This window comes from Kwoniella shandongensis, chromosome 3, assembly GCF_008629635.2.
Source record: "Kwoniella shandongensis chromosome 3, complete sequence".
NCBI classification, from domain to species: domain Eukaryota; kingdom Fungi; phylum Basidiomycota; class Tremellomycetes; order Tremellales; family Cryptococcaceae; genus Kwoniella; species Kwoniella shandongensis.
The window spans coordinates 1,281,301-1,306,061 of record NC_089289.1 but is presented as its reverse complement, the minus strand read 5'-3'; the positions used below and the strand labels follow the sequence as shown (position 1 = coordinate 1,306,061).

General features: G+C 49.7%; 8 protein-coding genes across 8 annotated transcripts; 3 read left to right on the top strand and 5 right to left on the bottom strand.

Annotated features, from left to right (window-relative positions):
- Positions 1 to 141: 141 nt before the first annotated feature.
- CI109_101852 (uncharacterized protein) lies at positions 142 to 2,393 on the top strand (the record flags this gene model as incomplete). The annotated part of the gene is made up of 4 exons (XM_032008151.1): positions 142 to 389; positions 478 to 1,686; positions 1,749 to 1,884; positions 1,944 to 2,393. 4 exons carry the CDS (start codon positions 142 to 144, stop codon positions 2,391 to 2,393), a joined length of 2,043 nt encoding a protein of 680 aa, XP_031857574.1.
- Positions 2,394 to 2,994: 601 nt separating this feature from the next.
- Positions 2,995 to 4,797, bottom strand: CI109_101851 (uncharacterized protein; the record flags this gene model as incomplete). Its single annotated transcript, XM_032008150.1, has 3 exons — positions 2,995 to 3,719; positions 3,781 to 4,193; positions 4,262 to 4,797. 3 exons carry the CDS (start codon positions 4,795 to 4,797, stop codon positions 2,995 to 2,997), a joined length of 1,674 nt encoding a protein of 557 aa, XP_031857573.1.
- A 77-nt stretch (positions 4,798 to 4,874) lies between these two features.
- Positions 4,875 to 5,449, bottom strand: CI109_101850 (uncharacterized protein; the record flags this gene model as incomplete). Its single annotated transcript, XM_032008149.1, has 3 exons — positions 4,875 to 5,018; positions 5,110 to 5,244; positions 5,378 to 5,449. 3 exons carry the CDS (start codon positions 5,447 to 5,449, stop codon positions 4,875 to 4,877), a joined length of 351 nt encoding a protein of 116 aa, XP_031857572.1.
- Positions 5,450 to 5,832: 383 nt separating this feature from the next.
- Positions 5,833 to 7,519, top strand: CI109_101849 (uncharacterized protein; the record flags this gene model as incomplete). The annotated part of the gene is made up of 6 exons (XM_032008148.1): positions 5,833 to 5,959; positions 6,089 to 6,311; positions 6,367 to 6,495; positions 6,580 to 6,793; positions 6,878 to 7,022; positions 7,101 to 7,519. The coding sequence occupies 6 exons, from the start codon at positions 5,833 to 5,835 to the stop codon at positions 7,517 to 7,519; spliced, it is 1,257 nt and encodes a 418-aa protein (XP_031857571.1).
- Positions 7,520 to 7,725: 206 nt separating this feature from the next.
- On the bottom strand, positions 7,726 to 10,574 carry CI109_101848 (uncharacterized protein; the record flags this gene model as incomplete). The annotated part of the gene is made up of 8 exons (XM_032008147.1): positions 7,726 to 7,794; positions 7,854 to 7,913; positions 7,981 to 8,481; positions 8,535 to 8,947; positions 9,006 to 9,381; positions 9,443 to 10,254; positions 10,315 to 10,427; positions 10,492 to 10,574. The coding sequence occupies 8 exons, from the start codon at positions 10,572 to 10,574 to the stop codon at positions 7,726 to 7,728; spliced, it is 2,427 nt and encodes an 808-aa protein (XP_031857570.1).
- A 6,655-nt stretch (positions 10,575 to 17,229) lies between these two features.
- On the bottom strand, positions 17,230 to 19,237 carry CI109_101847 (uncharacterized protein; the record flags this gene model as incomplete). Its single annotated transcript, XM_032008143.1, has 8 exons — positions 17,230 to 17,352; positions 17,419 to 17,760; positions 17,824 to 18,005; positions 18,065 to 18,124; positions 18,179 to 18,362; positions 18,415 to 18,428; positions 18,491 to 18,923; positions 19,025 to 19,237. The coding sequence occupies 8 exons, from the start codon at positions 19,235 to 19,237 to the stop codon at positions 17,230 to 17,232; spliced, it is 1,551 nt and encodes a 516-aa protein (XP_031857566.1).
- Positions 19,238 to 19,580: 343 nt separating this feature from the next.
- Positions 19,581 to 21,139, bottom strand: CI109_101846 (uncharacterized protein; the record flags this gene model as incomplete). Its single annotated transcript, XM_032008142.1, has 4 exons — positions 19,581 to 20,043; positions 20,100 to 20,483; positions 20,567 to 20,867; positions 20,947 to 21,139. 4 exons carry the CDS (start codon positions 21,137 to 21,139, stop codon positions 19,581 to 19,583), a joined length of 1,341 nt encoding a protein of 446 aa, XP_031857565.1.
- A 272-nt stretch (positions 21,140 to 21,411) lies between these two features.
- CI109_101845 (uncharacterized protein) lies at positions 21,412 to 24,749 on the top strand (the record flags this gene model as incomplete). Its single annotated transcript, XM_032008141.1, has 13 exons — positions 21,412 to 21,436; positions 21,503 to 21,531; positions 21,589 to 21,639; positions 21,699 to 21,919; positions 22,038 to 22,179; positions 22,237 to 22,410; positions 22,470 to 22,801; positions 22,853 to 23,162; positions 23,214 to 23,432; positions 23,485 to 23,797; positions 23,860 to 24,410; positions 24,477 to 24,569; positions 24,642 to 24,749. 13 exons carry the CDS (start codon positions 21,412 to 21,414, stop codon positions 24,747 to 24,749), a joined length of 2,568 nt encoding a protein of 855 aa, XP_031857564.1.
- Between the last annotated feature and the right edge of the window lie 12 nt (positions 24,750 to 24,761).

Genomic DNA, 24,761 nt, shown 5'->3' with positions numbered 1-24,761 from the left:
TGTCCCGAGCCTCGGATCCGACCCGTTGAAAAAGAGTCATTTTATATCGACTCCTGCGGCAGCATATATCTTTAGGAACTCTAAACACACATCACCGCTGTTGCCACTCACCCATCCCCCACGTCTTGACCCCTCCGCATCATGCCGTCTCCACCACCACAACCGGTCCCTACACGGACAACAAGATCATCCAACCCCCATCCTGGCCCCGGTAACCTCGGAGCTCCCTCATCGCTAAGAATGGACGCTTCCCCTATGTCATACGGTGCTATGACTGGTATCAGCTTCACCAATGGAGGAGGGTTCTCGTTCGAGAACAAGCCTAGAAGTGTGAAATGGGGCAATGGAAATATGGGAAGTTATGGTGCAAAGTTCTACGGTGATGCCGGGTGAGTCTTGCTAACACCCTTCCTTTGGTGACAATTGATGGTGCCTGCCTTCGAGCTTAGCTTACCTGATTATTTTGATTGATATTAGTGGTGACTCCCCTACCATTCCATTCTCAACATCAATCAGCATGGAACCATCATCGTTCGCTGCGTCTGCGAATGCATTCGGTCTCCCATCAGGATCAATGTCATCCTCCTACCAACGTCGGTCGTACGCCGCCGTCGCTTCCACCTCGCATTACAATAACCTATCTTCATCCTTCGCTTCCATGTCGTTCCAACCCATGTCTCTCGGGACGTCCTTCCAACCAGGTACATCCTATTCCAAATCCCAAGTTCGCCAACTCATGCGATCAGATGCGGAGCTCACAAAGCAATACGAATGTTGTGGACAGTCCCACAAAGGTCTTCACGAACTGTTAGAACATGTAGAAGATTGTCATCCCTTTGCCGACCCGAACATGCCACCCACAGAGGGATTCTCTCCGGTGACCAACGCAATGGAGTTGGAAATGGACGATGTCGAGGAGGATGTCCCACCTACCGCTTCCAATTCATCGCAATCCAGTATTTCACCCAATCTTACTCACCCACAACCGGTCCCGAGCTATCCGTTGCCAACTCCAGGTCGTAGTAGCAAAGGTTCCACTCCTACCGGAGAGGCGAGCGTGGGCAAGAGCCCCTTGAAATTATCCGATGTGCTTAAATCACCTCCCGACGCCGACACCACCATCCGAGCGAGCAATCTGACTCTTACTCGGACCGGCTCCACTGGATCCTCTCCTCCAGACGGTTCTCTTGCAACTCCTACTACTTCCACTCAACCTTCACCTGTTTTCACCCAGCCAAAGATCAACCCTGCGCGACCTAGCTTCCTTGGGTCTACTGGCACCGGTGTCCGACCTGCTGCTCAGCAAAAGCGATTCGACAGGGCTTTCAACGAAGTCGTCGCGGGAAGAAAAGACGAGATCGCTCAAACAAAAGGTGACACCACTTCCACTGTCCCCACAGCGGTGGCTCCTGGTGTGCTGTTCGCATCTGCTGTATCTAGTCTGGGCATTCCTACTGTCCCACCTACAGCCAACGGTCAGCCCAAATCTGCATCTGGGACAACCACTCCTCAAGAGGTCCTTGAGGGTGAACTTCCAGCTCCCAACGGAACCAAATCAACCTTCCCCGAACCGCCACTCCCGCAGCCGAGCTTGTTCTCGTCGCATAAGCCTTGGCGATGTCCCAACCCAGGATGTAACAAAGCGTACAAGCAGAGTAACGGTCTGAAATATCATCAACAAAAAGGGTGAGCCAGAAATTGCGACTTACTAAACGATGCAATCAGCTAACAAGGAATCATCTGTGCAGCCAATGTGACTTTGCTATTCACGACGCGGTCGATCTTGGATTGACGCTTGAAGAGGCCGAGGAGAGGAACAGACCTTTCGTCTGTGCTGTCGGCGCTGGCTGTAACAAGAGATATAGACAAATGAATGGTTTGAAAGTGAGTTATGAATCCAGTATATCTGGTGGGTAACGGTGACTCACTCAATGTTCTTGTAGTACCACTACCTCAACTCTGGTGAACATGGTCAATACGGTCTGAGAATGCTTCAAAACGGAACCCACCCTCATCCTCCTTCACTTCCTCCCCCCGCGGTCAAACCCACCCGACCTATGGGAACTTCTTCCACGACATCTTCTGCTACTTCTACGCCCACACGACCGACCCCTGCTGCTGGTGCGCCTTACGCCATCCCTTCGCACGCTCGTCCTCAGACCAATGGTTCGACGTTGCCCGGTCGAACTGTGGGCGGTACAACGAGCGGTATGCCTCGAATGGGTACATGGCCTTCTGCGCCTCGTGGGATCCCGTCGAAATCTAATCCACCTCCGAAAGTCGTACAACCGCCTGTCCCACAACCTCAGCCAGTGACAAAAGGTCGAGATGCGGTGCTTTTCGCTGCGGTCGGAGAAGATCCTATGGACGTTATGGGCAGGATGGACCAATAACCCAAACTGATCGCCATCCCGGGAGAAAAGCGAAGTACAGAAGTCGTCTATATCTGAAGAAGAAGAAGAAGAAAGAAGCATATTTTGGGTTTCCGTTGTGTTTGCTGTATTTGAATCACATTTCCTGTTGTGTGTTGTTTCGTCACTGTTTGTGCTCTTCCTTTCCATTCCAAATCATATCTGTTCGTGTTTCGTTTCATTCATTTTCGTTTCACCCACCCTCCCCCTCCACTCATACCGATGTTCAACCTCAACTTACCCACTGATCCAGCTCTTGCTTAAAATGCCTGCATTGTCAGGCCATCCTATCTCATCTCACTATATCATCTTGTAAAATAATGTACAGTATCTCTTCTTTACTGTACTCGTACTTTTGCTTCGTATTTTTCTCTAATCATTACAAAATGCACGATCTGATCAACTATCGATTCATTTGCCATGGGCAAGGATGAACACAAGCACTCATTTTCGTTATAAGTGAAGAGGATGAATTGAGCGACATCTCATTCGGCGACGTTGCAAATGTTATCTAGTTCCTTCAAGTGCTACTGAATGTACATCGCCATGCTATATATGCTATGCTGCTTCATGATATGCTATTCTACATCCCAAGAGGCAATGGTCTCGTTTCTGAGTAGGGTACGAGTCTATCCGAATCGAACAAGTCTGTATGGTACTTTGCCCATCGTCGAAGTGGTGTAGGCGGAAGGCGGGGGCGGTGAGACCGCGGTAATGAAGGATGAGTGAGATATGAGGGATAGGGCGATGGTGGTGGACGAGTGTGGTGAGGCGGCAGTTGAGGTGGTGAGGGTGGTGGGGATGATGGAGGTGGTGGTGGTGCGTATGGAGGAGGTGGGGGTGGGGGCGGGTCACCGTCGTCCGGTGGAGGAGGCGGTGGCTCATCTCCTGCTAGAGGCCGAGGTGGTGGTGGTGATGATGGTCTTTCGTCCTCAGGTGGGGGCGGTGGGCGTGGCGTACCCTCATCTCTCGGTGGAGATGTATACAGTGGTCGAGTTGAGAGCGCTTTGGGCGTGGCTGAACCCGAATCCGATTCCGAGTCAGAGATAATACTCATACTCAAACTAACACTTCTACTCCGACCTCGTACTGTCGCTTCGTCATCATCGTCGTCACTATCACTATCGCTATCCTCGTCAATGTCAGAAGAGCCTTCATCCACCAATGACGATGGTGAAGTAGGTGTAGGCGTGCCGATTCCTCCTCCGTAGATGTTGAGCAACTCGTCCGTGTCTTCTTCAGCATTGTCAAAGGGTTTCTCATAGACTCGCAACGATCCGACCCGCTTTCGTAGCTCTTGTATCGGGTCTATCAAACACCACCCATTAGTGACCAACCACGACTAATCTTGAGTCGTATGACGACTCACCCTTCCCCGCTATCCAGCCAGGGGGATAACCCCATCTCATGATCCCCCTCAACCATTCCCACTGTTTTCTTCTTCTCATAGTGTCTATCCTTCTCCGAACCTCATCCATCTCTTCCTCCTCGCCCTCCAGGATACCTTCATCAAGATGACAAATCGCATCTACTAATCCATCCGATATCACTCCTGGTCGATATTGATCTAGCAATTCCAGCCGTCTTGATTTCTCATCCTCCGTTACTCGCATAGAGAGGTACGTCTCGTACGTCTGCAACGCGCTTTCAGGCATTGCGAAGTCTTTTTGGTACATGAATGAATCACGACTTTGTTGGATTTGCGCGTGATTACGAGGTTGAGGACAGTTCGCGACTGAATGACCGTACAAAAGACAGTTCCAACATTGTTGGTTTGTAAAGCTACGTCCGGATCAAAAGTCTATCAGCTTTGACCCTTGATAACACATTCTCAAGGTCTGCAAGCTTACCGATTAGTCTTGTTGTTCCCCGCTGTTAGGTCATCGCCCCTTGGAGGTTCATCGTAAATTACTTCGCTCGTGTCGCCTTCGACGACCCAGTTCCTCGGAACAAGATCGACGTCCCAGTCCATCTCTCCGCTCCCTCCCACATCCTCGCCAGCCTTTGACGAAAGATCAACGATCTCCACGTCGGAACCGACTTCAGTCTCGCTGAACCCTTCGAATGTCCGTTCCAGGACTGGGATGTAGAGTTGCGACTCTTTGGATGGTGTGTATTCACCAATTGGAGATGGGAGAAAGAAGAATGATCTGCCGAGAGGTCGTCGCCATGGTGGTGCAGCGCGATGACCAACAGGCTTCGTCCTCGTCGTCGTCGCCGAGTGCACCTGGAGGCTAGCCGTCTCGCCATTACTGGTGCTTTCGCCGACAGGCGAGTGACCGTCCTCGTCCACGTCTTGATCGTTGATCCTCCCCTGTTCCAGATCTTTCCCATCTATATCCACAGCCCGTCTGGACCTGGTCGGCGCTGATCGAAATCTCAACATAGACTTGTACGGCTCAAACCTCCTCCCCTCCCTACCCTCCCTTGTCTCACCGCCCCTCTCCGACCCAGCACCCCCGCTTATTCCTTCCTCAGTCCCTCTTGCGCCTCGCCCTCGCTCTCCTCTCGGAGTCGGGTCGCTCGCCATTCTTCGAGAACTTTCGAAAGAGCCGATCTATCAATTCGATGTTTCTGAACTCGTTTTTCGTCAAGATGTAAGACGGGCTGAAAAAGATCATACGATCAGCATTGCTTGCCTTTGAACTTTGACCAAAGTCGAATGAAGAAGGATGTATGTCTTGCGGCGGGCACTCACAATGTCGTATTGGTATAACCTCCTCCACTTTTTGGCTTCTTTTGGATCTGCCCCACTTGGCGGATCGCGGATATTCCACAATGTTAGTTCGAACGGTGTGGTCTGGCGCAGCAGATTCAACTCATGCTTAGCGACCTGCGTCGGCCGAGCAATACACATAGTCAGCGCTCAGTCACATAGTGATAATTGCATGACGATTGTCATCGAACGTGGGATGGGCAGGGCGAAAGTGGAGGGAGGGAGAAGAGCAAATCGAGCTCAAACGCACCTCGCATAACGAACATTCTTTACCACCTGTATAGAGCGTCAGTCGTGGGATTGGCGGGATACGAGGGGGCATGTGGAGTATGACAAAAGAGAAGTGAGAAGCTTGTAGGAATGGCGTCGAACTTTGGGTATAAGAGAAGTGGACTGACTACAACTCGGTTGATTGTGTTTCGTTCGTTCGTTGATGATTCGTGCCTGGAATTGGACATCTGTACCGGACAAAAGGAAGATAACATCGTGTTTTGTCATTCCCTTTTCCTTCTCTTGCTCTCAACTCGCACCAACGCATTGAAACGAAACTGTCGTCCCCGCAAGGTAAAGACGTATCAATACGCTACACTGGTGCTTTGATCCACAGTCACATCGATATTGTAGCATCAGCGCTTCACCGTCGGGAGCTATTTCGGGATCCTCCACTCGACCTTTCTATTTGGTTCCAATTTCTACCTCGTAGCCATGTCGGACAAGGGCAAAGGGAAAGAAGTCTCACCGTCTAATAATGATGGACCGATCGAACTTAGCGATACGGATAGCGATACCGATTTCTTCGTGTCGAAGCGTAAACCCGTCATTAGAGCAGCTAGTGAGTATCACGCCGGTCTTTCCTTGCTTTTTTTCACTCAACCTCACGTCACTTTTCCTCCTGCCTGTGTTTCCACCATCAAGTCCCGACCACTTAGGTCTGTATGCTGATCGCACGGCCTTTTGGTAGCGCCTCCAAGATCACCTTCCCCTGTTGTGCGATCACATTCCGAGTCCGAAGATTCTGACGACCCATCTCAAAAGAAGAAGAAGAAGACAAGAAGGAGTCAACCGAAACCTACTTTACCAGAATGGACGAGACATACGTCTCATGAATCCAAAGCCCGAGTGAGGAAAGGCAGTTCCGTCATGAGGGGGAGTACGGAAGAAACGAGAGATAGAACGAATACCATGTGAGTCGACTGTCATAGTGAGGAGTTTAGCTGATTATGTGTTGACCCTAATCAGTGTGATTGACGGTTCCGACGACGAGGTCGTGGAAGCTTCTACGAGTAGACCGGGGAGGAGAAGGGTTGAGTTGACTCCACCTCCGGAGTTGTCAGAGAAGAAGAAACAGGAACTACGTAAACTGGTCGAGTGAGTCTGGCGTCTGTCTTTCACTTCATCTCTGTGTGAAAGGAATGAAGACTAAGCGCTGGCCCAATATCGACCGCTCATCAGATCTCATTATGGCGCAAAGGATACCGTACCCGATAACCCACTGGTCGACGTCGATCTCTACCCTTCTACACAAACGTCGCCGGACAAACCCCGAACGGATGAAGAGAAATGTTATATAACAGTGTATATGGAAGCGGATCCTGAACGAAGGGCGAATGCCGCGCCAGCCGCGTTGAAAGAGTTTCAAAAGGCTAGGACATTACAAGTTTACCGAGTGAGTTGCAGGAACGTCTAACCAATCGACATGGTGCATGATGAAGGTGAAAAAAACAGGACTGACAAGTGTTTATTGGTACAGAACGAGTCGCTGCGAGGACCAATCGAGTCGCTCGCTGAGAGAATCGGCAAACGAGCCGAAGATATCGTCTTGACGTACGAAGGGAATCGAGTGTACTCACGCATGACACCACGAGAGCTGGGTATAGGTCATCGAGCCGATATGAGTGAGTCAAAGTCCACACCGAAGTTTCTATTCTTGGTATATATGTACTCACTGACTGATCGGTGTTGTGCATTCGTAGCTGGATATGAGAAACCGTATTTCGAACGAAAAGAGAAAGAACGACGAGCGAAGATTGAAGCTCTTGTCGAATCGGATGACGACGATGATCCCAAACCCATATCAGATCCTTCAGCTTCTCCAACGACTGACACCAACTTCAACGGTAACTCTACTCTACCTGCTACTGCGAGCGAGGTTCTTGACAACCCGATCCGTTTCGTTATCAAAGATGCAAAAGGCGGAGAAGTCAAATTGAAAGTAGCCACCAATATCACGGCCAACACCGTCCTCCGGTACTATTGTCAGAAAGTCGAAAGGCCAAAGACAGATGCGAATCAGATGAAGTTGGTTTTGGATGGGGATGTGGTGGAGCCGGATACGCCGATGGGAGAATTGGATCTCTCAGATGGGGATATGATAGAGGTCAGAGAGGATTAGTAGGTTCGTACGTACCGTATGCTTTGAGACGGTTCCGCAAAGAGTAGGAGGAAACTTGGGGAAGAAGGTCAATCAACTTAAATTGCTACGTCCTTATCAGAGTGGTGGACGGACATGAAGTCGATCAGTTGTATAATACATCATCCTAAACATACGATAGATCATCGCCTATCATCCCATGCATTTTATTTGTATATATTTTGAAACTATCTACCCAAACCAGTGCTGTGAATCGTCCTGGATCCAGAGGCAGCTTCGAGGTTCTCGAGATAATCCTGCGTCAATGAGGAATATCAGCTCCAGAATTTTAAGCAGAGAGATTTCAATAGCTCACCCTCAGCCATTGTTCTCTGACGTCGGGAATATGGTCGAATACCCTATATCGCTTGTCTCTCTGCCGGTGTCAAGCTCGTTCGTCAGCTCACGTAGTATAGGTTCGCTGAGGATGACCTTTGACTCACCCTTAGAACCGATTTGATCTCGCCCAAATCGATCTGCTTCGCGAGCGCTGTCAAGTCCGCACCACCACCATCACCCATCCCTTCTCCTTCTTCAAACTCTTCTTCCTCCTTGACCTCTTTCGCCTTCTCGTCCAATGTCTTCTTTCTCATCGTACCCCAAAACTCCACGAAACTATTCTCGCCCAACATCTCGTCAAACTCCTTTCTGGCCGAAGCCTCTCTGGTTCGTAACCACGCTTTCCAGCGATCTTCCAGTGCTTCGCCTTGTAAGCCTAGTCGTTTGACTTGTGGATCATCGACAATCTTAGTGTAAACGGTGTCGTATGGCGTATCAAACGATGGAGTGTTAGCTTCGAAAAGCTGGTGTAAGGCGTTGGATCGTTTAGAGGCGATACGAGTGAGATGATCGTTGAACAGACGCAATTTGTCTCGTGGTCCCAGAGCGGGGTGGTTGAACCGAGGGTCCGCTTCGAGATATCGTGATGCTTCGGCCCAATTGGTCTGAAGGCAAACGTCAGTTCAGACTCTATGTTACTATAACGAGCCGTACTCACCTCATGATCCCTGACTTGATCGACCAACAAGCTACCGAATAATCTCTCCGCTTCCTCTCTACCGGCGCCAACTCGACTTTTATTCGTCTCCGCCTCGAGCTTCTGTTTCTCCTGTCGGATCTTCGCTTCTCTCTCCTTCAAACTAGCCTCAGCTTTCGCCTTCCTCTCTGCCAACTTCCTCGCAGCCTCGTCTTCCTTCGACTCGGGCTGCTGAGAACTAGTAGACGCCAACTTGCGAACGTAGTTGTTGAAGAGTTCCTCGCGAAGGGATGAAGAGCCAACGGCATCGTAGCGAGGGTCAGAAGTGAGACCTCGCTTGACTTCGGTCCAGATGGAACTAGATGTGATGTTATCTGCTTCTTTGAGAAGGTCGTGGAAGTCTTGCTCAGCACGTTGAGCGTCGGCTCGTTTGCCTGTACAATCGAAGTGATTGGTCAGTTAGACATTGATGTGATGGAAGACGCAACTCACGCTCGCCCAGCTCCCTCAAATGCGTCTTGAACACCTTTTCCCTCTGGTGATCGTCTCTTCCAAAACCATAAAACCTCCTGTCCTTCTTCCACTTCCGTCTGAAATCGTCCCACCTCGTCCTCGTACTGGTGACTTCCTCTCTCAGCAGAGCCTTGTAATCCCTCTCTGGATCAGCTTTCTTGCTATCCGCCCCGCCCGCTCCTGGAGTCGCCTTGTTGAGTCGTCTCGCTCTTCCAACATCCCGACAGTATTCCTCGTAGACGTCCCTTCTGTCTTTGGTAGACGAGAGGAGGATATATCGAGGGTCGTTAATGAATGATGGAAGAGACTGATCCCATGGTGCGAAGGGTGATATGTTCTTCTCGATAAGGAGCGCCTAGTCGAATGCTGGTCAGCTGCAATTCAGAACAAATTCGAACCTGCGATCAGCTGCTCACTTTGAATAGCGCTTTGCCTTCCTCCTGCGAGACGTGTACCTTATTCGGCACTGCAAACAGCTTCTTCGCTGCTTCCTCTTCATCCTGTTTGGTTTGGGCCTCATTGGCCTGTTTCTCCTCTTCCATGGCTTTGTCTGCTTCAGCAAATTCCGCTGCGACAGCTTTCATCCAAGCTTCTTCATCCTCCTCATCCTCAGGCGCGAACTGTTCTTCTCCTTCTTGTTCTTCTGTTGCTGCTTCTCCATTCGTCACTCCTTCCACTTTCTGTACCTTGCTTTCCCTCTGTGAGCCTTCACCATCCTCGTCGACCTCTTCTCTGGCTTTTCGCTTCTTCTCCGCCTCTTTCGCAGCAGCAGGCGCAGCCGCAGCTTCCTGTTTCTTCTTCTTCTCCTCTTCCACCTCCAACCTGATCCTTTCGATCTCCTTGAGCTTCTCCAACCTCTCTTTCTCGGCTTTCTCCCTCTCCTCCTGGGCCAACTTCTCCTTAGCAGCTTGTTCTTCCGCTTCGAGCTTCTCCACTTCTTCCTTTATCTCCTCAGGAACTGTCCATTCTGATCTCTTCGATTCTTTCTCGAAATAGAAGACATTGCCTTCGTTGGTCCGTACTCGAGTCCATGTTGTTCCGGGTATAGGTACTTTATCTTTCGGTTTCTCCTTCTTCTTCTTCTTTTCTTTCTCTCCGGTAGGAGCAGGTGATCCGACGATGGGAGGAGTTGCACTGGTAGGTGGGAAGGATGGGAATGCAGAAGGACGGATATAGGTCGATTCGCGAGTCTGGGCGTTGTAGTAGTATGGTGTCACACCGTCCGGAGCTACGAGAAGCGTTAGTCAGCTTTGTGACGAAATTCATCGCACGATTCCGTTAGGCTCACCTCGATGTTCTGACCATCCAGGTGGGAGAGGAGGTGGAAAGTTCGGCATCATCGGAGGCAATCCCATAGGTGGACCAGGCGGGAATCCATATCCAGGAGGTCGGAACGGCGCTCTACGCATAGAATAGATATCAGCTTTGTGCCCAGGTATCAGATGTAGGCAGGAATGGGACTGACCCAGGTGGAGGTCCGGGAGGACGAATACCATTAGCACCCATTGGCGGTCGACCGGGGGGTGGTCCTGGAGGTAAGCCAGACATATCTGATTGGGTTCTGGGGATTTGAGGTGGTGTGAGTTACACCTTTTGTTAGTAGCTCAATTGACCAACGATCAAGAGACGATTGACGAAAACAAGACGAGATGAAAGGTCGAGAAGGTGAGGGCAAGTCGCGAAAGGGCGAACCTATGTGGCACCACGTGGCACCGTACGGTTAGCAGTAATTGCTGAAGTGGCGAACGATGTGTTAATCCATGGTGTGGTTCTTGTCGTTGGTCTGAGTGGGCTGTACATTCCCTCTACTTGGCTCGAATGATTGGGAAAGCCCAACCACCATTGGGGCTAACGAACTGGCTAAATCATTTGAAATAATGCCGTTTCCCTGTGTGATCTACGGCAAAGGTGATGACACGGACAATGACCTCATTATGCTAGTCCTCTCCCTGTTTCAGTCAACAAGGAGTGAGTGATAGATATTATGCCAATTCTTTTCATCAATCACTCCTGGTGACAGCACTGAGCAGATTTGACATAGTCCTCTGTCTTCATGCACCTTGAGTACCATGGCTGGCAAAACTAGGAAGCACAACCGTGCTGAAGAAATGACATCATTCATCTTCTAGCCTTCAAACAAAGATATCCATTCATTTTCACCCCTTGGTAGAAGTGCTACTCAATGGTTGTACACACCTCCCTTCATCTCCAGCTCCGCTTGCTGAAGTTCCTGCTTGGCTGATCAAGCACTTATGTCCTTCACAACATATATAAGGCAGGAGCATTACCACTTCCTGTCCATTGCTCTTCTCATTGTTTCTGTCTTACATATCACAACACAACAAGCTCCATCACCGTCACCACACATATATACAAAGATACACAGTATTCTTCCTCAGATCATTCATCCAGCACTATGTCACCATCCCAGAAAGCTTCATCTGCTGGCAAGTCCTTGAAGAGATCTCTCAGCACCGCATCGCTCGATGCTGAGGTACAAGACTCTGCTACATGTCCGCACTGGTCACAGACTGATGAAGCACACACTGCCAATGCACATACTGCTGAAGCACACACGTCTGAACTTTTGGCAGAACCTGATGCCAAGCAGTGTGAGCTCAAGGAGTTCAAGTTCCGGCATACAGACAGCTGGGGTTCAGAACTCAGTGTGAGTTGCAAATAGGAGGGATTTGACCCCTCAGGCGAGCCCGTGTTCTCTCTTGGTTGGGACACACAGCCAAGCAAAACCTGGGTTGAAGACCTTGAATCGGACCTTCATAAAGAGCACCCAACGGATTCACTGTGGGCCGAAGCTTGCTTGCGACTTTTGACACAACACAAGGGGCGTGGTAAAAGCAAAGTCTCAGGGAAGTTTTCATCCATGTTGGAAGATTATCCCAGGAATGAAGAAGTCAAGGCAGTATATGTCTTGGGAAACCCGGTCCGGAACATTCAAACACAGCAACACGAAGGCAACCCTGAAACACTCACAACAATTGCATCTTCCCCAGTACTAGGACAATCGGACTTGCATTTCTGGCTCAGAGTTGAGCCCCAAGATGGCACTGGGGCAGGTTTCCTGATTGAAGATGTGTCTGAAGCACATCTCATGGGAAGATCTCAGCACTCCCACTGGGCTGTTGGCGCAGTCGCAAAGGGTTTGGATGGCCAGCCTCTCACTGTGCCAACTCAAAGCCCTACCAAGGTTGACACTGATGAAGATTCAAACAGGTCAAGGTCAGAAGGATCACCCAGCTTGTCAGAGTCGGAATATTCTGACTATTGACCTTAGAATCTGACTTGTCATAGTGTGCTCGTGCTCTGATTGTTACTATAGAATGTAGGGTATACACTTGATAGGAGGGTGAGATGCACATGCTTGGTGGAATCCTTGATTCATGGGGCAACTTGGTGTACATAGCAAAAGAATGGAGCTGGAGTGATGTGGATAGGTTGAGCAAAAGGGAAAGGGAGGATCTTTTGAGTTATAGATACTGTCCACATGTTGTCAATACGTGGATATTCTGTGTTACTGTTGTGGCGCTGCCACCATCACCTATATAGCCACTGGTGCTACCAACCAGGCATGTCGGTACCACTAAACGCTGCTTTTGTGTAGGAGTTTAGATGGAGTAGCTACCAGGATCCACACAGTTGTAGCACTCCACCATAGGTCTTTTAGTAGGCCCTGCGAGGTACCACCGAGATTTGACGGAGGAATGGGGGATAACTGCCTGGTTCCCGTTTGACCGTCCTCTACTATCACTGGATTGAGGTTCATTTGGACCTAGCTTGAGATAAGATAGATTGGCTGTATGCGTGCATGGTTCATGGTTTGGTCAAAATAAGTATGCTACTATCTAACTATGTTCTGGCTAACTACTTAGACTACAAAGGGATTGGGTATGGTTGAGTTGTTGGGAAAGCTCTTACTTGATCCCGTGGTGTTCCTCTAGAGGTAGTAGGCCAAAAGTCAATAGAGTGTTTGTCAAAGTTGTGCTGTTGTTGTTTGTTAGGCTGCTAGGAAGTGTGTGTGTTCATCTGATCCTTCTCTTTCAGAAGCTATCTTATTCCTCAACGAAGCTTCTCAGAGCATCTTTTGACTTTCATTCAGACTATTCACGTGACCTGACGAGGTCCCTGTCAATGTCCGTTCTGATCCTCTACGGACCTTGTTATATCACAATGTTCTTCACCGAATCTTAGGAATGCTTGTGGCATGCTTTAAGTATTACCTGCACCTCTTACGCACATCGAGTTCAGATTTGCCTCCATACTTCTTCCGCCTCTTTCCCTGCTTTACCAGTCCAACACCCCTTCCTCAAAATGTTTAACATTTGCTCCTTCTCTACACAACACACTGTTGTGTGCCCGTAGCCAGCATGGCATCATGGCATCATACATAGCTCCTGCTAATTGTCAGATGTGCACAACATCCTTGTGACGGTGATGTGTGGCAGTAATTGAGACAGTGAACATGGCACTGTAAGTTTTCCACACCTTGTCCCCTTCAAACCTGATACATATCATACCATATCTTTTCTTTTGATCGTTCTCAATAACATCATCGTCCAAACCTTCCCTTATAAACAGTGTCAATACAGTACAAGCACTTTGATGATCATGGCTACACAGTAATATTGCGTCAGATCAATGATATCCATCCATTCTCACCCCACAAAAATGGACATCCATTCAATACCATCCCTGGAGACAAGCGGCACTTGAAGGATCAACTCGATCCTTTCATCCTCAGCTCCACTCATTGCTGCTTATTGGTTGTCTAAGACAGTGGATGCATTCCTATTACTTATACCTACAGCAGGGAGTTGCCACTCTCTCACATAGTTTTTCTTTTTCTTCTTCTCATTAGCACCCCAAGAACACTCAAGCCCATTCCTCCATCAATAAACACCTACACACTCACACATACCACATATGATCATTCATACACTGCTGCACAAATACACATCATGTCTGTTCCTTCCTTATTTGACACAAACAACCCCTCTCTCAGCACTATGTCTCAGCCTGATACCAGGCAGGGTCAGGACAGGAGGGCAGGGGGCAATTTCACTTACAAACGAAACAGTGATGGTGTTTCTGTGGAAGTGACTTACAGTGTCCTGGATGAGGATGAAGAGACTGGGGCAGAGAGGTACCAAGTTGCCTGGGCTGACAGAAAGAGCCCTGTAAGTCCAAACGAGAGGTTCTATTTGAGTGAGATGTACCTTTGTAAGGAAGAAGAAGTCAGGGAGACCTTCAAATATATCACACGTGATAAGCTCCGACCTCCCCCTCCTCACAAAATTCTCTTCTCAATGACAACAACAACAAAGAAAACAGAGTCAGCAGGTTCTGAAACAGTGACCCTTTTCATTATGCCCACTCATGTACCTCAAAAACCTTTCTCTGTTCGTGCAATCCATCAAGATGGTAAAAGGACCAACGAAAACGCTGTCTCAATTGCAGATCTCCTTGGTGATAAGGGAGGATCTTCCACAGCATCACACCCTGACTGGAGAGTTGAGACAATGGCAGAAGCCTTGAGTGAGGAACCAAATCAGTCTCAGTTCCAACGTGCCTGGGAGGCCTACAAGCAGGACCGACTAAAGAAGTCCTCAGCTGATTCACACGCAACAGCAAGTACTTCTGCCTCTTCAATCAGGTCTTCATAGATCATTGCAAGTGTAGTGGGATTCTCCTTAGCTTGTGTTGTGAGGGGTTGGATAGCTATTCTATAGTCTTTCAGGTGATGTTTGTCAATATCTAGATGTTCTATACATAGATGGAGGAGCAACCTGTTCATTGCTTGAAAATTCTTGAGGGAGGGTTTGTCAATAGGTTGGGAGCCATAGTTGTGGACTGTGAGGTATATCTGGAAGCTGCCTCCGGTGGAATCATATTTCTTTGCTATTTCATGCATGGTACAAGTTATGCTTAAGCTTTGTAAGTAGAGTCACATAGTCCATTGAAGTACATTCCCTCCTACAATACTTTCACATGATCACATTGTCCCCTTGTTCTTCCCACCCTGGCCACTCCTGGTCACCTCTCCTCATGCCTCCACCATCACTGAGGTTGGGATAGGTCAGCTGCTACCTATCTCATTGTATGATAGATTGTGATTAGCCAGAAGCGGCGCAAAGCATGCACTTCACATCAGTTGAAATCATACCATCTCTTAGTAAACCATAGAGATGTGTGTCAGAATTGAAGGCATTGATAACAAATCACTTGTCTGCTACCGCCTATCCCCTTCAACCTTGGACTTGCCCCTGTGTTGTTCTCGTTGTGCAAATTTATCAATCATAGTCACATTGCTAGAACATTCCAGGATTATAGTGCTCTGTTCTGTTGCCTATAGATAGATACTGTGATGATCATTGCGCATGGCAAAGTCAACTTGAGACGGTCACTTCCCTTCATCCTCATCCCTTGAAACAACTACTTCCATACATATTAGCCCCTCATGACATGTTGAACTTGGGGCATTGACCAGATCCCTTTCATAACCACCTCCACTTTGCAAAACTCATTTGTCAGCTTGAAACAAAGATTTCCCTTCATGAACAATCCTTGCAGCAAGTATTCCCATTCATCTGCACGCCCTCTGTTAAGCTGGCAGAAAGAGATTGACTCGGTTCCTTTCATGACCAGCTCCACCTACTTGTAATTCTAGGACGGCTGACAAAGCAGATGGGTTCTGAGAAGGGTATTTAAGAGGGGGGATTTGCCACTCCCTGTTTGTTGTTCTTCTTTTTCTTTTTCTTTCTCATTCACACACACACACACACATATACACATACACATACACATACACATACACACAATATGTCTTCCGGCTCTTCGTCCAGCTCTTCATCTGGCACCGAGCTCAGGTCTAACAGCATTAAGCAGCGCTACAAAGACCCCAGTGAATGGACTTCTTTCACGCACAAGCTCAAGACTGACAACGGCTCCCTTTCGTGTATAAGCTACAGGCTTGCGGGGCAAGACGCCTTGACTGGAGAGAAGAAGTACGAGGTCACCTGGGGGAGAGTTGACAAAGATGATTTGAAGTCCGGCGGTGGGAGGTCGACAGTCACGTTGATTGACATGGTCAGTCACCAAGCTGAGGAAGTGAGGGCGGCGTTTGGTCATCTCAGATACGAGAAGGTACCACCGTCGCCTGACGAAGACACGGTCTGGTCGACCGAGACGGAATCGGAAGATCCAAATCACCCAGGAAAGGCCAAGCTCATTGTCATGCATTCTCCCATGGATAACGAGGATTACTGGGTGCGAATCATCAATCAGGACGGTAGCGGTCGCCGCGTCGAGAATTTGAGCAACGCAGATCTCACTGGCGAGTCGGGACATTCCCACTGGGCAGTGAAGAAGGCGGCCGAGGCACTCACCAGTGGTCAAGGAACGTGGTACTCGGATACAGAGTACGCGTCGCGCCCGAACGCGCACAAGCACGAAAGGGAGCAAACAGAGGCGGCAACCGCGAAGCTCAAGGATGGTCTCGAGAGGTGGAGGCAGTCGAGAGGACTGTCATCGGCAGGCAGTTTTCTTTTTACAGGCAGTTCGCAATGGTCCAAGGAAGAGACTGTCGCCAAGCTCAGGCAGGGCTTCTACGACTGGCTCAGCTCGAAAGCTGCCTCATCGCAAAGTCCGCAGTCCACCTCTCCGTACGGTTCTTCCATCGCCTCTTCCCAACTCGTTTCGAGTGCGGCCTGAGCCTTTCATAAGGAATGTTTGATATCGTGAGCGGAATCGTCGGAAGAGGAGAAGCGAGCCGCGCGAGATATGGTGTCTAAACCACACGAAGCATTGCTTGGTTGGGAGGGGTTGGATAGGGGTTGGGTCAGACATTGTGTAGCGTGAACTCATCTCGCCGTTTCCACATTCATTGCAGAGTTTTATGGCGAGCACGAAGGGGTGTTGTGTATATAGAGAGAGTTTCAGCCAGTAGATACTCAAGGATATGCTGAGGAGAGGGTTTGTAGATAGGTCGGAAGCCGATGAGTTTGAGTTAGTATCAGTCGATAATTTTCAAGAAAGCCTCAGTTTACCATTTGTTCATGCATCACGAAAGTACGGTGAAACCTCTGAGAGTATGTTAGTACTGCTCAGTGTCACCACTGCTTCAGAAATACTGACAAATTGTACATGCTACTAGGGATTTGCGTAGTCACTCCCCCCTTTGTTGACTCCTTTACCAGTTCAAAGACTTTTCCACGATGGCTGCTAGTTGTTCCTTCTCTTCCGCCAAATTGTCCTTGGCCAAGACCGGCGCCAAGTCCAATACTCGTCGCTGAGGCAAACATCCCTCCACGAGCTACAACGAATCACAATCAGTGACGCACTCTGCTCGCAGCACAAACTTTGTTCAGCGAAAGCTCACCTTGGCGATATCGCCACTACCGTACCCGACCTTGCTCAAACCCCTTGGAACCTCGACCAGGTCCAAGAATCTCTGAATCTCCTCGCTCAACTTCCTTCCCACATCTACGTCCTTCAAGCCGTCCGCTTCATGGGCTCGCTCTTTACCCAAGAACACAGAGAGGGCTTCGCGATGACGTGAGGGGGAAGACGGCGCAGTGAAGTTGAACACAGCTGGAGCTGTCAAAGAGACGGCCACACCGTGGGGGATAAGAGGGACATTGGGACTGTAGGAAGGGTGATGGTACTGAGTTGACTTGGGTCTGCCCTTGTTCAGCGATGAAATTGGGTATGAGAATGCGTGCTGCGGGTCGGGTCAGCAATGGGAGAGCGTTGATTTGTATACTGTCAGAAAGATGCCACTTACACACATGTGTACTCCGGCATTACCGAATCCGATACCAGCAGTAGAAGCAGCGAGCAACATCTGAGCACGAGCTTCCTCGTCGCCGAATGGGTCACGCGCAATTCGAGGAAGGTACTTGATCGTCGTCTCCAGCGCCCATCGCGAGAAGATGTCGGAAATAGGGTTTGAGCCTTGGTAGGCGGCTACATGCAACAAAGTATTAGTGTTAAAGCTTGAAGCGATTCATCTTTCGGCCACCCACGTCGATTAATGGGGTTGGAAGGTCTAGGTGATCTGTCGTAGTATGGCACAGCTGTCCAACCTGTTCATCTTGTCAGCTAAGGTTTAGCGACCTTGAAGTTTATTCGCAACTCACTTTCAAGCGAATGGAAGAGCACATCGAGTCCTGCTGAGATGGCAACTTCCTTCGGACATGTCGCTGTGTTGTTGAGATCAACGATACCCAGCGTGGGTTTGAGAGCTCGAGAAGCGATACCCGTCTTGAACTGCCTGGAGGGAATATCAAGGATCGCAGTTCCGGTGGTCTCGGATCCGGTACCCTATACATATCGTCAACACTCGTCAATGGGCGTCACATTCGATGTAACTCACAGCCGTTGTGGGGACTAAGAAGTGCAACAGGTAGTCAGTGACACTGTGCGATCGCTTCAGAGAACACGATACTCACTAGCGATCAGGGGACTGAGTTTCTTGGCGATTGGCAATCCTTTACCGATGGGTGCGTTGATGAAATCGAACAAGTCTGCCTCCGGGTAATTGACAAAGAGGTTCGCTGCTTTGGCAGTATCGATGGACGATCCACCTCCCACGGCCAAGAAATGGGTGATATGGGATGTTCTCGAAAAGTCGACAGCCTCTTGCCAACTCTTGTCAGTTGGTTCGACCGCACATTTCTCCCAAGTGACCCAATTCAATCCCTCTCTCATCAAACTCTCCTCGACGACTTCCATCACCGGTAATTTGGCCACGTTCGGGTCGGTGAAGACGCCGATCTTCGCTTGGGATCTGTCGGCTGCGGGCAGCTGGTTGATCATGTTGGACAAGTCTTGGCCAACTTCTCGAGTGGCGTGAGCTCCGAATCGGAGAGTCGAGGCGGCCATCTGGCGAGAGCCATTGTTAGCTGGTCTCCTCAACAGGAAGCGAAGGCGACGCGACTCTGCTACTAATCGCAATTGGGATTCACGAAAGAGAAGATACCCACCTCGAATGCATAGTCTGTGTTTCCAGGAGGAGGTCCGAACGGGCTCTTCACGTCGACAGGAGTGGCCATACCTCTCACACCCAAGGGCGAATGAGAATGCCCATGTGGGGCATGTTCAAGCGCTGAATGGGTACGACCACATCCTCTACATCCTTGGTTGGAAGTGAGGTTGAGGAGTCTCACGACTGATGCTCTTGAAACAGGAGGGGGCATGATTGCTTGCTATTGTAACTTTATGTGGAAGTAAGGAATGTAGAAAGCACAAGAACTCTTGTTTAGTGTACAGGTGGATAGTTGTCACTGAGCATATGGATGTCAGCAGACATTGCAGGGAGGGTGAATTAGACCAGTTCGGCAATTGATCGTCCGATGTCCCGGTTACAGAGGTGACTGACTGCCCTGATTTCCATCAATCGTTATTCCTTCGGATCAGATTATCTTGTCCGACGAGGGTCGCTTTTACACCAGGATCATGTATGCATATCCGTCACAGAACACAATAGCTACATCAGGACCATACGAGTCGAGGGTATACACGGATTTAGAAGACGCGGAATCAAGCGGACCACACACCGGTCCAATACACTCCCCATATCATTGCCAAAAACGCACCGACACCCATACCTGTGCGTTCATTACCACCTCCTAGCAACACCACCAAACACCACGGCCATCCTACTATTCTATCTAGGATAGTTCCAAGCAGCTTATAGACAAGTAGAACCTCTCTGGATGTCGCCGGTGGTCGCGGCGAGTGATGTGACGGGGCAGGTGGGAGTAGAGGAGCGAGATGTGGTGCAGGAGCAGAGTGTTCAACCTCAGGTAAGGACAGGACAGCATGGACAGGTTTGTGGTCTGATATCGTGAGCTCGGGAGTGGAGGAGAAATGCACGATGGCGGTCGTGCTGTGAGGCGCTTGAGCGGGGATAGGGTCGAGGGTCGATTGGGGCGAGAAGAGGTGAGGTGGATCGGTATGTGATGCAAAGAGTATTCGATCTGTCCAGCCGGGTATACGTTTTCTGCCAGCACACAGTCAGTGACAGCCTTTCAACATGCTAAGAGCGAGGCAACTCACTTGCTGTACCCTTCCACCTGGCCCACAATCCGCTTGTAAGTCGGAGCGAATCTTGTCAAATCACCTTCTCTCAACCCTCCAAAGACTCTCCCTTCTCTTTGCTCCCTTCTCAGCGTGTCATTGTCCACCATCTCTGCTCTTGCTTTCTCCAAGATCAAAACGTCATCTGACTCTTTCCCATCTCTCAACCCTGCAGCGGGAGGAGTCTTGGCCAGTCTGTAATTGAGGTCGCCGAGGAAGACGAGGTGGGAGGTCTCGAAGATCTGGGTAGGGGATGCAAGTGGATCGGTAGTGTTGAAGACCAGGGAGGAAAGGATGTCGCGATATTGGGCATTACGACGGGGCACGTTCTTGTCATGTGCTTCGAGATGGGTGTTAACGAACCTACAACGTACACCAGAGGACTACGATCAGCATAGAAACGAAGAGCAGTAACGAAGATGGATCAGGTCTTGCACCCTACTCACGTGAAGATCTCCCATCCACCATCTTTGCCTCTTCTTACCGGTACTCTCACACCCACGGCTGCCTTGTTGCCCATTCCTCCATACCACAGACCCAAAGTTGCAGTGCCCGATTTGCCCAATCGTCCCTCCATCGTCTTGTCCCTTGCAAAGACCCACAGCGCGACGCCGACATGAGACGTCCTCTGAACGAGGGAGTACTTCTCGGGGGTCTTGTTCGGTGAAAGGGAAGTAGCATGCGCAGAAAGGAGTGATTGGATTCGATTGGTCAAAGCGGCCAGAACAGGTCGTGATAGACCAGCAACTGTAGGACATGTATCACATCAGCTTTACTTTCCGACACGATCCAAAGAAGAAGCGTGAGGTCGTAAAAGCTGACTCACGAGCGAGATGCACTGGTAGTAATTCCTGCACACCGATGGCATACAAGTCTGGTACTATGCCCTCTGGCAGTTCTGGATCTTTAGCAGTGTTGTGCAATACGGGCAACAGCCATCCCGTCAGATCCTGTGACTGAGCTTTCGATCCTTGCAGTCCTGTATTCCAAGTCGTCACGAAGACTGTGAGGGGTGCCATTGTGCGATGTGGATTGCTACAAGTTGTGAATACGAGGTATAGAAGGAGAACAAGAAGAGATCAATAATAATGATAGTCATGACGCACTTGGTATACATTGGGAGTGCCACTGTAATTGTAACAACCACTCCGCACCATACAAACCTGGACTCTGCGTCGCGTGGAATTCGACACAATCACCACCCCTCAAACAGCATTCGTTGTTATCACCTTGACATTCATATACATATCAACGTCTTATACCCATACCCGCACCATCGGCACGAGCAACCATGAGCGGGCACTACAATCTCAAAGGTAAGTCTGCATAGCTTTGTCGCATCACGTACACGAACAGCTGAACAGACGTGTCTTCGGTCGTAGCCTTGATCAAGGCGATCCGCTCATGCAAGGTATGTCCAACCGTCTCTCATATCTTCTGTATGTCAGTCACTAATCCGCTGCTGTAGACACTCGCCGATGAACGATCCGTCATCCAGAAAGAGTCTGCTGCCATCAGAGTAAGTCACCTTGATACACTCCTCCTTCGCGCTAGCTAATCCTGGTCCCATGACAATAGACTTCGTTTAAGGAGGAAGACTCTTTCGCACGACATAACAATATCGCGAAACTCCTCTACATCCACATGCTTGGATACCCTGCGCATTTCGGTCAGATAGAATGTCTCAAGCTCGTCGCGAGTCCCAGGTTTGCCGATAAGAGATTAGGATATTTGGGGATCATGTTGCTCTTGGATGAGAATCAAGAGGTCCTGACGCTAGTGACGAACTCGTTGAAGAAGTGAGTAAATAGTCTTCACATTTGTCTTTGGTCCAACTTCACCCATCCGAACAGGCAATATGCACTGCTTGGTCCTTTGCATGAAAATCTGTGCTGATCAACCTCCTTGAACTCACAGCGATATGAACCACTCCAACATGTATGCGGTCGGTCTAGCTCTATGCACCTTCGCCAACATCTCCTCCGAAGAGATGTCCCGAGATCTCGCCAATGAGATTGAGAAGCTTTTGGGGAGCAGCAACACTTATATCAGAAAGAAGGTGGGTTCTAGCGGGATAACATTCGCCTCGAGTCAAGTCACTGACGTCCTCTCTCAGGCCGCCCTTTGCGCGTTACGGGTGATTCGACGTGTACCCGACTTGATGGACCATTTCACCAACAAAGCAAAAGCGTTACTTCAGGACAGGAATCACGGAGTCTTGTTGACGGGTATCACACTCGTCACGGAGATGTGTGAATTGGATGACAAGATATGCGATGAATTCCGCAAGGTTAGCTCAGGGTGTGATGTCTCTTGATCACGAGGCAGAACAGCTGACGTTCCTTCCAGGCCACTGGACTCCTCGTCAAACACCTCAAGAACCTCGTCACAACAGGCTACAGTGCCGAGCACGACGTCTTGGGTATCACCGACCCGTTCTTGCAAACCAAGATCCTCCGCTTACTCCGACTCCTCGGTCGAGGCGACGCTACAGCCAGCGAGACGATGAACGATATTCTTGCCCAGGTCGCAACGAACACCGACTCCACGAAGAATGTAGGAAATTCGATTCTATACGAGACTGTCTTAACCGTTCTGGAGATTGAGGCGGATGACGGGTTGAGAGTAATGGCGATCAACATCCTCGGTAAATTCTTGACTAACCGGGATAACAACATTCGGTAAGTCAAGCGTATTAAACGGTGATGGCTCATGCTAAAATGGTCTCGCAGATACGTGGCATTGAACACACTCAACAAAGTCGTGGCAATGGACACCAACGCTGTTCAGAGACATCGAAACACCATCCTCGACTGTCTTCGAGATGGCGATATATCCATCCGACGTCGAGCGCTCGAACTTTCTTACGCATTAGTGAACGAGGGAAATGTCCGGGTCATGACACGAGAATTGTTGAGCTTCTTGGAGGTCGCGGATAACGAGTTCAAGTTGGGTATGACCACGCAGATCTGTTTGGGAGCGGAGCGTTTTGCGCCAAACAAGAGATGGCAGATTGATACCGTTCTGCGAGTGTTGAAACTGGTAAGTACAAGACAAGCCAAGAAACAGAACTTCGCTGATGACATGGGTCAGGCTGGCAACTATGTTCGAGAGGAGGTTCTATCATCGTTCATTCGACTGATTTGTCATACACCCGAACTGCAATTTTACACCACACAACGGCTCTACGCTGCTCTGTCCAGCGATCTCTCGCAAGACAGTTTGACCTTGGCTTCGGTCTGGCTTATTGGAGAGTTCGGTGATGTTTTGTTGCAAGGGGGAACGATAGACGATGGCGAGGAGGTCAAGCAGGTAGGTGACGACCGCTCGTTTCTCTTAAGCTATATCTAACCTTTACTTTCAGGTTACGGATTCCGATCTTATCGATCTTCTTGAACTTGTCCTCAACTCCCCTTACATCAACACCCTCATCCGGCAGTTCGTCCTTACAGCAATCTCCAAGCTGTCCGTCAGATTCGCGGAGCTGTCTACTCCCAACCAATCCACACAGCAAGATCGTATTGCTGAGATCCTCGCTTCGTTCTCGTCAAACTTGGAATTGGAGATCCAGCAAAGAGCAGTAGAGTTTGGTAGCTTGTTCGGGAAGAACGAGATCAAGATGGGAGTGTTGGAGAGGATGCCGCCTCCTGAGATCAGAGCCACTATCATGGGGACTGGTGAGTTCTTTTTACGGCCAGTCAACGTAGTATCTAGCCAAGCTGACATGATACAATCGCAGTGAGCGAGAGAAGATCGGTTGGATCAACAAGGACAGACAAGGATACGGTTGTCGACCTTATTGGCGACGATTCTGCACCCAACACCGCATCATTGAACGGCGGTTCCTCAGGCCCATCAACGCAAGATCTCCTCGCCGATATTTTCGGAACGGGCGGTAACGACCTCACATCACCGTCAACGTCAGCACCCTCGGCGGGACCGGCGAGATCAGCAGCAGCGGACATCATGTCACTGTTCGACTCCTCTCCGGCTCCAGCTGCTAACCCCCCTCCAGCACCTTCTGCCTCATCAGGCTCTAATTCCTTGTTCGATCTCGTCACCCCGAGTTCGTCTTCTTCAGCTGCACCACCTCCAGCACCAGCGCCTGCTGCTGCACCTCCCAAGACGCAACTTCAATCGTACACCGCCTACGAGAAGAATTCGTTGAAGATCACTCTCACACCAAAGACGTCTCCATCACAACCTGGTGTGGTGCAAATCTTGGCGAGGTTCACAGTGTCCGGCGGAGAGAAGGTCGAGCATGTCAATTTCCAAGTGGCCGTGCCCAAGGTATGTTTTTGCCCCGTACAGGCAAGAGCAGAGTGTGAGCTGATATACCTCTTGCCAACCCCTTAGACCCAACAACTACAAATGCAGGCTATGTCAAATACGGATGTCTCGCCGGGTAGTGTCGAGACGCAACAGATGAGAGTCATTGCACCGGCGGGGGTGAGTCTTCTCCTATCACTTTTGTGTGTAGCGAATGGTAGACTGACGTGATATGTCGTTGTCAAATCGCAGGCCGCGGTCAGACTGAGGATGCGAATCACATACTCAAAAGGAGGACAAAACGTTACTGATCAACAAGATTTCGCCGGATTCCCAGCGGATCTCACAGGTGCGAAGTAGGTCGAGTTGCTA